The following is a 12,003-nucleotide window of genomic DNA, read 5'->3' on the forward strand; positions in this document are numbered from 1 at the left end:
ATCATGCCTCAATAGTGACATACAACCTTCAAGTTGGGGTTCGCTAGAGAGCACTGGGCCAGCCTAGAAGAGAGTTTAAGAGAAAGCGTTAGTCATGAAAATATGTTCAGCTTAGCACAATTTGTGCCTACCACTAGTAAAGTGGGAAGTATATGTCATAGGTGATCATAGAGTGTTTGAATATATACCTTGTATATTTATCATATAAATATGCATAAAATATAAATATGTGTGTGTTTGTATCTGAGCCCAATGCAGACATTTTATCCTTCAAATAATGGATTTTGACTCCATATTGTGTGTTCCAAAGTTGATGATGGGTCTGGTCTGGTGCTGGATTGATCTAGTGTTGTATTGAGCCTGAAAAGTGGCAATGAGGTAGTTTGTTTCCTGCACAACTCCTCCTGTTCCATGTGTGACAGAGCCACAGGACAGGGATATTGTGCCTCATGAGACATGTGTCCTTTGCTTTAGTGAGAAATCTTTTTAATACTGAGTTCTTTGTAAACTGGAGGTTTTTGTGTCTAAAGCCTAGGGGAAAATAAGCATGAATTTAGAACCATATGTTTTCATATTAGGTTTATAAATCTAACTCAATTTAATTTTTAAAAATATGAATAAGTAATTCGACTTGTTTGCTGATGAATATAATTTTTAAAAGTGCTTCGAGAAAAGAAATCCAGATTGTCATGATACATGGCTAAGATTCTATAATAACATCATTTACTTCCTTTATTGGATTTGATTTAGTAAAAAGCTGAAATCTAATTGAAACCCAATATTCATTTATATGAAAAGCTTTAAAAAATGCTCTATGGAATTTTGGTTCTGTCATTTTAAGACTATGAAGTTATTTCTCATCATCCTTTTAAAAGTTATGTTGAATTTTTTAGTAGTAGCATCATGATTATTGTCATCCCCACTAGCTTCCTGTCACCTTTGGAAAAACCAAGTCTCCAGGTTCTGGAGAAGGTAAGAATTGGAGATAAGAATGGGAAATTGACAGAAGCTTCTCACTGGGAGGGAAAGCTCTATGTTGATTTAACCTAATATTAGGAATGCTATCTGGGCACAAGAACAATTAACAGATGGCTCATTGTACAGACACTGGATGTAGATGGGGAGAATAATAGCATGCTTTTGCAAAGTTTGGATGTGACATATATAAGCATTACTGTAGGAGTTGGGATAGCTTAGCCCAGTGAAAGATTTCTAGCTGTATTCACATTTGTAAGGTGTTAGTAAATAAGGTAGGCATCCTTACCCTTTTCTAGAAGTGTGAAGAGAGAAAAGGGATCAAAGTTGGCAATAAATAAATTTACGACTGTAAGTGTTGAATAGTAGAATAGAATTGGATGCTTAGAATTGTATATTAAAGATTATTTAGAAACTAAGAACTCCAGTCTGTGTTGATGGAGGGGACATTTTTATACGTAATAGAAAAGGTGATTTTCATCATTTAGGTAAGATTCCCTGTTATGTTTTCACTCTAAGGTTAGGCACTTTTGTTCCAGGGCAGATATTGGCGTTCCAACTCCTTGCTGCTGCAGCAGGGGATTCAACCCAGATCTTATCCTTGTAGCTACCAAGGAGTGTATACGTTACTGTTCTTACATCATTAACTAGCGGGCTGCCTGTATTCTGCCTTGTTCTCATGGAGATGGATGCTCTTCCTAGCTGCACCTTGGACATATTTGTTGCATAGCATGAATGGCCATATAATATATTTCCTAACTTTTATCTGGGATAAGGGCTAAACTGGACAAGATGCATAAAGTTGGACTATGCCAGCCATCTAGGAAGTATAGTCATTCAGATGATAGCCTATGCTTTCCAACCCTGAGGACACAGACCACCTATTATCTTTGTATTCTCTGAGGTCGGTAATGACTGGCATGGTACAGGTGTGCAGTGAAAATTTGTTGATTCAATGAGGAAGGATTAAATGTGGAAGACTGATGCTGTAGTTATCAATAAAATTAAATGTACTTTTCTGTTTTATTGCAGCTGGTAATGCTGCTGTCATCAAGTATGAGGAGAAACCTTCAAAACCAGCATTTCAAAATGGTTCCTCGGGATCTTTTTATTTGAAGCCTTTGGGACCCAAAGCTCATGTTCACTTGCTAAAAACTCCTCAAAAAGGTATGATCCTCATTGTGGATGAAAGAGAGAGGGCAAGACTTTCAATGTCCTTGACTTGCAGGAAGTTAAATTTTGACAGTTATGTTTATGGCGTATTTAACAATTATTTATAAAAAGTGTGTTGAGTAAGGAGATATGATTCATTTTTACACCAAGGGGGTGGTTCTTGTTCCCAGAGTTGGTAGTTTCTGTAGTTGGAACCTGTTACATATAAACCAGCAGGCAGAGCAAAGGCATAAAGTGAAAATAACAAAACTTCTAGAGCTAAATATTCCAAGATGGTGCTCTGGAGTAATTAGATATAAAGGAGTTGGCCGGTCTTGGTGGCTCAGGCTGTATCCCAGCACTTTGGGAGGCCAAGGCGAGTAGATTGCCTGAGCCCATGAATCCGAGACTAGCCTGGGCAACTTGGCGAGACCTCGTCTCTACAATAAATAAAAAATTAGCTGGGTGTGGTAGCATGCACCTGTAATTCTGGCTACTTGGAAGGCTGAGGTGGAAGGATCGCCAGAGCCCAGCAGGTCAATGCTGGGGTGGCCGTGAGCGTGCCACTGCACTACAGCCTAGGTGGTGGAGTGAGATTCCTATTCAAGATATAGAGGAGTAGGTGAGCATGAGTTACTTCCCATCAGAGTAGACATCTTATGTTTATTACTGTACATTTTCTTCATGTCTTTGGTCCAAGACTATGTTCTTTTTTCTCTTTTTTATGTTCTTTATATCTATTCCTTCTTTGTATCCCTCACTCTGTAATTTCAGTGGCTATTACGAATAACTTTTAGGTTTACAAAATATGTGGTGTACACTTACTATGCAGTGTTTTCATACAACTTTAACATAGTGGCCCTGGAGCACATCTGAAGTCTTCTTTGTGCTTGGTGAACTGAAAGATTGCTTAAGCAAAAGGATAATTGTGTATGAGAAACTTGACCTATAAAATGAGACCCATAGTTAAATTAGAGAACTTGGAAAACACAGAAACATTCAAAGTCTTCCTTAATTCTATCAACCACCAGATGCTGTCTCATTTCCTTCCAGTTTTCTTCCTGAGTATATACGTGATTTTGTTTTAACAAAACTAGGGTCATAGTATATATACTCTTCTGTATCTTGCATTTTATTAATTTAATAGTGTGTCATGAGAACTACTTCACATTAAAGTATATGTAACAAGCTATTGTTTCCCCATTCTTAGGCTGTACCTTTTGTTTTACATTGGACAAGTTCTGACTTTTATTGTGGTGCATTATACAGAGATGAACATCCTTGAATGTGAATCATTGTTCATTGTTTTAGATTTTAATTACTTCCATGGAATATTCCTGAAAGGGGAATTACTAGGTTAAACTATATAAGCCTCTTTGGATTGCTAGTATATATTACAATGTAACTCTTGAAAAAGGTATTGTTCTCTTACAGCAATATGCGTATCTGTTGCTCTGCATCCTCCCCTGTGTGTGTGTGTGTGTGTGTGTGTGTGTGTGTGTGTGTGTGTGTGAAGGATCACCTCGTAACTTGAGGTTAGTTATCTAGCCGGGCTTAGTGGCTCAGCCTGTAATCCCAGCACTTTGGGAGGCGGAGGTGAGTGGATTTTCTGAGCCCGTGGGTTCGAGACCAGCCCAGGCAACTTGGTGAGACCTCATCTCTACAAGAAATCAAAAAAATTAACTGGGCGTGCTAGCACATGTCTGTAGTTCGGGCTACTTGGAAGGCTGAGGCAGAAGGATCACCTAGCAGGGCGATGCTGGGGTGACTGTGAGTGTGCCATGGCACTCTAGCCTGGGCGACAGAGTGAGACTCCAACTCAAAAAAAAAAAATCTAGTACAAGTTTTTCTTTCTGCTAGAGAAAAAATAGGCTTGAATGTTGGGCATTAATTTCTTCAGTGTGTCAGCAGGCTCTTACTTGTCCAGGATCTTAAATAAATTTGAGTCATCAAATGACTTGGTGACATCTGGATGTGAAACTGCAGTTTTTACTGATGATGATAAAACCCCATAATCCACACAACAATGACTGAAAATTAACATGGTTGAACTTTTATACTTAGGCAGCCTTCAGAGAATGAGAATTTAGAGATTGCAGTAACTTTGCAAAACAGAAAACTCCAGTATCCTAAATGCCTCTCTATTGAATGTCAAAGTTTTGTGTCACAAAGGTTTTACTTGACCGGGAATCAATGCTTTCCATTTGTAATAACCACATGTTTTAAGAGAGAATCATCTCTATAAAATTTTCCAGATTGAATATGATAGCTGTTCTAACTAGTAACCTCCAGGTGATTATGTGCCTAGAAATAACTATTTCATATCAAGTGTAGAGGCATTCGTTGTTTTCTTCTAGTGGCTTATGGCTCTGTACAGTTATCACTCCTACTTATATTTTATATTGAGTTGGTTTGGAAAAAAAGCTTATAGTTCTATTCATAGCTGAATAGAAATTGGCAGTTTCAGAAAGCACGCACTAGTGGCTGTCTTTCTTGAAATCTAGCCTCTTGTTCTGTCTGTAGTGGAATAGCATTGTGTGCTTAGTAAACGTGTGGATTCAAAACTGTCAAAACTTGAACTTAAGCTGTTCTTCACTGATAAAATACCGTGGATTGTCCTGTTAAAACTGATCATATTTAAGTTGTGATGACTAATTCGTATCATTCTTAAACTGTCATTATGATATTATTTGGAATATCATCTTGTATTTAAAATATACTTGATAAAGAGTTGATTGCAGCTGGACTCGGTGGCTCAGCCTGTAATCCCGCGCCTTTGGGAGGCTGAGGTGAGTGGATTGCCTGAGCCTGCGGGTTCGAGACCCGCCTGGGCAGCGAGACCTCATCTCTACAATAAAAAAAAATAAAAAATAAAAAAATCAGCCTGGCATGGTAGCATATGCCTGTAGTTCCAGCTACTCGGAAAGCTGAGGCGGAAGGATCGCCGGAACCCAGCAGGCAAGGCTGCGGTGGCCGGGAGCGGCCACTGCACTCCGGTCTGGGTGACCGAGTGAGACTCCAACTCAGAAACAAAAAACAAAACAAAACAAAACAAAAAAAGAGTTGATTGCATCTTCATGGTATTTCCTATCTGGAACCTAAAATTTAGATATCAGTTGCTTGTTTTTGAAAATAAAACAACTCATGTACAAAATGGTTTGTTTTTGTGTGAAATTTTAAGTAAAATGTGTATGTTTTACATATTTCTTCTGTATCTTAGGTCCTTTGAGAAAAACTCTATTAACAGCTTTTAATGCAGGTGAGTGATCACTTTGAATATAAACGGGGGAAAAGTCTTTTTGTAAAGTAATGTTATCATTAAAAGTATTTATGTACAGTGATTTTTTTTTCCACTGGCAGGCTTGTTAATAGACTTTCCAGTTTGAGGTGTAAACATTACCACTTATGACAGGGATAACATAGCATTAAAATATGGCAAGCAAGATTGGCCATCTGGTGCAAGAAAGGCCATTTTATTAACACTAGATAATTTTAGTTTTTAAAAAATGATTTTGTTAATGTGGTCTAAATGAAATGGAAAATATACATTTTCTAGGCTAAATCTATTTTAAATTGGATAGTCTTTAATTGCTAAATAGTCTCAAGATCTAGTTTTAGTGCTTTTTAGTGGTTTAACAGCCTACTTTGTTTTGTTTTATTTACACTCTTATTGTACATGCTCACATCTCTCTCTAAGATAGCCTGCAGCCTTCACTGTTTGAACCACAACTGAGAATCAAAAACTTTGTCTCTCGAGAAGCCATGAAATTTTACAAAATATGTTTACTACAATTCCTAATGTCATATATAACTGATCAGGTCCCCCATACATTGCCTACATTATCCTATTTTTTTGTACAGTGATAAGACAGTTAAGTGACTTCTAAATTCTTTATAGAGTATTATGTTTATTATTATTATCTGTTATGGTGATTATTGTTATTATCTGTGATCAGTGATCTTTGATGTTACTATTGTAATGGTTTTTGAGTGCCACAAAGCTTGCCCATATAAGGTAATGAACCTAATTGATAAAAGTGTGTGTCCTGTCCGCTCCACTGACCATACATGCTCCATCGGTTTCTTTATCCTTGGGCCTCCCCATTTCCTGAGACACAATTATATTGAAATTAGGTCAATTAATAACCCTACCATGGCCTCTAAATGTTCAAGTGAAAGAAAAGTCACGTTTCTCACTTTAATCAAAAGCTAGAAATGATTTAGTTTAGTGAGGAAGGCATGTTGAAAGCCAAGATAGGATGAAAACTGGGCCTCTTGTACCAGCCAGTTAGCCAAATTGTAAATGCAGAGATAAGTTATTGAGTTTTCTTTCAATATATCACTCCTCATTACCAGTATACTTGGTCACGCAAGAGTTCTGATGGAGTTGTATGAGATTAATGTTTTCATGCCTGCTAACACAGCATCCATTCTGCAGCCCATGGATCAAGGAGTAATTCTGATTTTTAAGCCTTATTATTTAATAGTTATATTTTGTAAGACTATAGCTGCCATAGATAGTGATTTTTCTTATGGATCCAGGCAAAGCAAATTGTAAACCTTCTGGAAAGGACTCACCTTTCTAGATCCATTAAGAGCACTTGTGATTCGTGGAAGGAGGTCAAAATATTAGCATTAACAGGAGTTTGGAAGAAGTTGATTCCAACCTTCATAGATGACTTTGAGGAATTCAAGACTTCAGTGGAGGAAGGCACTGTAGATGTAGTGGAAATAGTCAAAGAACTAGAATTCAAAGTGGCACCTGAAGATGTGATTAACTTGCTAGGATCTCATGGTAACATTTGAATGGATAAGGAGGTGATTTTTATGAATGAGCACAAGAAATGTTTTCTTGAGATAGAATCTCCTCCTGGTAAAGATGCTGTAATCATTGTTGAAACAACAACAAAAGATTTAGAATATTCCATAGACTCATTTGATAAAGCAGTGGCAAGGTTTGAGAAGACTGCCTTCAATTTGGAATGAAATTCTGCTTTGGGCAAAATGCTGTCACACAGCATCACATGTTACAGAGAAATCTTTCATGAAAGAGTCAATCGATGTGGCAGATTTCCTGTTTGTCTTATTTTAAGACATTACTACAGCCATGCCAATATTCAGCAACCCCCACCCTGATCAGTCAGCAACCATCAACATTGAGGCAAGGACCCCCACCAGCAAAGACTATGACTTACTGAAGGTGCAGGTGATCATTAGTATTTTTTAGCAAGGAAGTTTTTTGTTTGTTTTTGGTGGGAAAGTAGGATTTATTGAGAGGACAAAAAAGCTCCCACGGTGGGAGGGGACACAAGGGGGCTGCCCAGCAATGAGGTATTTTTTAATTAAGGCATGCACATTGTTTTTTAGACATAATGCTATCGCACACGTAATAGACTATAGTGGAAGCATAAGTTTTAAATGCACTGGGAAACCAGAAATACGTGTAATTCACTTCATTGTGGTATTTGCTTCATTGTAGTGATCTGGGACTGAACCTGCAATGTCTCCAAGGTGTGTCTTTACTGTCATAGCACATTACCTACAGTTTATTCACGCATTATGACAGTGTCAGGTGTTAAGGATGCAGTCATGAGCCCAAAATGAGCAAGGCATTGTCCTCAAGGAGTTTACTGAATAGTCAGAAAATTTGCATAAATAAGCATGAATCATAAATGCGGCAAGTTCTAGGGAGAAAAGCTATGTGGTCCAAGGAGAGGATCGAAGAGTGTGATCTAGTAAGTGAAACCTGGGCAGGAGGTATATATTCATGAGCCTCCTAAAGGAAATAGAGTAGATAACATTACATAGTGAATAGCTAATACTCTTCTTGCCCCACCACATGTATTCAGTTTCCTCGTTATAATAAGGCAGAGAAGTGTGAGGGGAAATTGTTAACCTTTTGTAGGTTCTTAAAGCTAGAGATTAACCTGAATTTGAATTTTTTTTTTATATATATAGGTATGTTATTAAGGCTTTTATAACTTAAAAAAGCAAAAGAAACCGTACTGTGCACATTTAGGTTTTTATTTTCTTTTGTTTTAAATTTCTTATACATTTTAATATTTGGGAAAAAATGGTAGCTAATATTCTGTAAAATGACTTTATGTTAAAAAATTAGTTAACCATTACCAGAAAGCTGGATCATATGGTAACTCCATTTTTAAACATGTGAGAAATTTCCAGGCTTTTTTCCCAAGTGCCTGTACCATTTTACATCCTCACTGGCAGTACATAAGAATCCAATTTCTCCAGCTCCTTGCGAGCACTTGATTTTGTTTGATTGTAGCTGTCCGACTGGTATGAAGTGGTATCTCATTGTTTCAATTTGTATTTCTCCAATGGCTAATGATGCCGTCAGGTATCTTTTCATATGCTTTTTTCATATTCTTATTGGCCATTTGTGTATCTTTTTCGGATGGGGTTATTTATCTTATTGCTGAATTGTAGTTCTTTATATATTCTGGATATTAGACCCTTATCAGATATACGATTTACAAATATTTTCTCTCATTTTGTGGGCTGTCTTTTCACTTTCTTGAAATGAAAAATTTCTTCAAAATTCCTTTGAAGCGTAAATACTAATCTTGAAGAGGTTCAGCTTTTTTTTTTTTTGAGTTGGAGTTTCACTGGGTCGCCCAGACTGGAGTGCAGTGGCCGCTCCCGGCAACCGCAGCCTCACCTGCTGGGCTCCGGCGATCCTTCCGCCTCAGCCTTCCAAGTAGCTGGAGTTACAGGCATGTGCTACCACACCTGGCTGATTTTTTAATTTATTGTAGAGATGAGGTCTCGCTGCCCAGGCGGGTCTCGAACCCGCGGACTCAGGCAATCCACTCACTTCAGCCTCCCAAAGGCGCGGGATTACAGGCTGAGCCACCAAGCCCGGCTTTTTTTTTTTTTTAATATGTATGGTATAGGGTGTGGGGTCCAACTTCAGTGTTTGCATGTGGGCATCTAGATGTTGAAAACACTGGTTTTTTTCCCATTTAAATGTCTTGGTATCTTTGCTAAAAATAATTGACTATGAATGTGAGCCAATTTCTGGTCTTATTTCTGGACTCTAAATTATATTCCTGGGATCTATGTGTCTATCTTTGCCTATACTATACTGTCTTGATTACTGTGATATAGCAAGTTTTGAAATCAAGACATGTGAGTCATTCAACCTTGTTCTTTTCCAAGATTGTTATAGTTCTTCTGGGTTCCTTGACTTCTTATAAATTTTAAAATAAGCTTGTCAGTTTCAGCAAAGATGTCAGCTGAGATTTTGATCAGCATTTAATTGAATCTGTAGATGAGTTTGTGGCATATACCTATCTTAACAATGTTAACTATTCTAATCCATGAATATGAGATACCCTCTACAAGAATATGGTTAGGTCTTCTTTAATTTTTTTTCAGGAATGTTTTGTTGTTTTCAAAACATAAGTTTTGAATACTTCTTTAGTACTATTTCTTGTGTTTGACTTTTCTATGCTTTGGAACTGTCATTGATAACTGGTCACAGTAAAGTGGCTGGTTAAGTAATTCTACTAACATGACTATTTTAATCTAAATTAAATATGAAACTTGGAAAGGCAGTCTTAAATAATATCTCAAGTTTATGATCATCTGAAGTATGATAAAGTATATTTATCTTGTAGGTTTTAGTAAATAGCCCTCAACATATATCTTTTTTTCCCTACTATGGAGAAAAGTTGTAGATTGAACATTTTCCCTTGTTAGGTTGTTAGAATGACATCATGCCTTATTTTCAAAGCATATCATTGACCCTTGACATATCAGTGCCCCTTTGCAGATAAGGTTCTCAGAATGGCAAATTAACTTCTGATTAAGTGAGAAAATAAATGTAAAATACAAATCGTGGGTTTGTTTGACAAAGCCTTTAACCATGGAGTAGAAATGGGGTTTGTGGCAGAGTTCAGAAATGCCTGTTTCCAATTAACCATTGACAGTTTTAACATAACATTAGTCAATACTCTGAAATCTTCAGTAGAAAAATATATTTTAAGGAGTCAACACTGCAATTTTGTGTAGCATGTCCGTGTATTTCCCCAAAACCATAAGCATGATTTTTTCAGGTTCTTCTACTTCATGGTTAGTTATTATCACAACTTAAGACTAACCCAGTATTATGAGCCTAAATATTGCTGTGTGTTGGCTTTTGGAGGAATAACTTTGATGCTAAGAAATGTTGTCCAAATAACCAGTGACTTTGGGGGATGTTAGTTTTGTTTTCTGTGTAATTGAAAGGGTTGATCTATAAGATTTCACCCCACTGTGATATTCTGTGACTGCGGATCACCTTGACTTTCTCCATATTCTGCTGGTGAATAGTAGTAGTTTAGATATACAGAACACATTGCCTATACATCCAAACATGTTTTCCTTGGTATCAAATTTTAAATCATTGTACTATGGCTTTGAGATCTTTTTATTTTATTTTTTGAAGCAACAAACGGTGGTGAAGATTACAACTGACCAAGTTTACATCCTTTAGTTTTAGTAAAATAGTCACTTTTAATTATGCAATTTGCCAGATTTCAAAAAAGTTTAGCATGTAGGAGTTTAGAAATCAACCTTTAGTTTTTAAATTTATGATTTTAGATAAAATGAACATGATTGTATATCCTCTTTTGTCTCTGGACATATAATAGTTACTATTAATGACCATCACATTTCTCATACGTAGTAACATTTAACTTCTCTTGAATATTTGGGGTGCCTCTATTTCACATTCATAGATGATTGCATGATGAATATCTTTACAATTGACACTTTCAGACTTTGGAAAGTTTCATGTGATAGATTCTTAAAAGTAGTATTAGTAAATCAAAACACATACATATTTACAGTCACTTCAGTCAGTAGCAAAATTGTTTTCCAAAAGCTTTATGTCAGTTTATACCATGATGATAACATAAGAGTGCTGGTTTCATCAGACCTTGGTCAACATTGATTGTTACCTTAAAATTTTTTGATTGACATAGTTGAAAATATTACACCATTGTTTTAGCTTAACCTTTAATCAGTTATTTCAGTAAAATATCATTGTCTCCTAAGATGAAAAAGGAACAGAAAGAGAATGAACTTTTAAGGCAAAGGGTGTTGGATTAAATCTTATTCCTGGCACTTTCTATTTGTGCCCTGACAAATAGATGCTAGGCATCTCTAGTCTCAAATTTCTCATTTGGAAATATGAGAATATTTGGGTAATAATTTCCAGCATGAGAATAATTTTAACATCATAGAATTGTATTAAAGGTCCTCAAATTATAGCTACTTCTGCTGGGGATGGTAATGGTGATGATCTTTTATATTGTGTTTATAATTCCAGTGGCTTATTTTTAGAGTTCTTTTCCAGGAAGTTGAATTATTTTAAATCCTTAAAGCAAGCAGGAAAGACCACTTAAAGTCAAGAACCATCCTCGTGGGGTCTAGCTGTTATAATTTATTTAAAGGTTATGATGCCACAAGTCTCTAGTCGACATTGACTCTAAATAAAACTTGGCTTACTGTTTATAAGGAAGATGTCACACATGCCACGGCATACTATTATTACCTTGGTTCTACCACACGTTACAGCTGTTTGGGATACCAAAGACATCAGAGTTTTGTTTATCCAGTGCCCTGATTGTTTTTCACAAGCTCATCAGTCTCAGGTGCCAGGGTGTCTGCCTTGGAAAGTAGAAAATGCACCTTGCATAGCCATTTCATAAAGATAGCACAGAAAAGTAGGGTAGCTTCCATATCTCCTTTTCCCCAATTGGTGGGAAATGGCTGCGAGTTGCAAACCTCATGAGGTGATGCTGATGTTGCCAGGGTTTCCTCTGGTGGGAGTAGAGATTAGGTTTTTATGATTGCTTTATGCTTTCCTCT

At 36.8% G+C, this 12,003-nt stretch overlaps 1 protein-coding gene across 3 annotated transcripts in view; it reads left to right on the top strand.

The window, feature by feature from the left end:
• MTUS1 (microtubule associated scaffold protein 1) overlaps positions 1–12,003 on the top strand; it is a 114,187-nt gene that overhangs the window by 36,312 nt on the left and 65,872 nt on the right. For all 3 annotated transcript variants that reach the window (XM_008060884.1, XM_008060885.1, XM_021713834.1), the window contains 2 exons: positions 2,008–2,142; positions 5,348–5,386. In XM_008060884.1, coding sequence (XP_008059075.1) covers positions 2,008–2,142; positions 5,348–5,386 — 174 coding nt within the window. The remainder of the gene's footprint in view (positions 1–2,007; positions 2,143–5,347; positions 5,387–12,003) is intronic.

Source organism: Carlito syrichta, unplaced genomic scaffold (assembly GCF_000164805.1).
Source record: "Carlito syrichta isolate Samal-C Ts95f unplaced genomic scaffold, Tarsius_syrichta-2.0.1 Scaffold304757, whole genome shotgun sequence".
Lineage (NCBI taxonomy): Eukaryota > Metazoa > Chordata > Mammalia > Primates > Tarsiidae > Carlito > Carlito syrichta.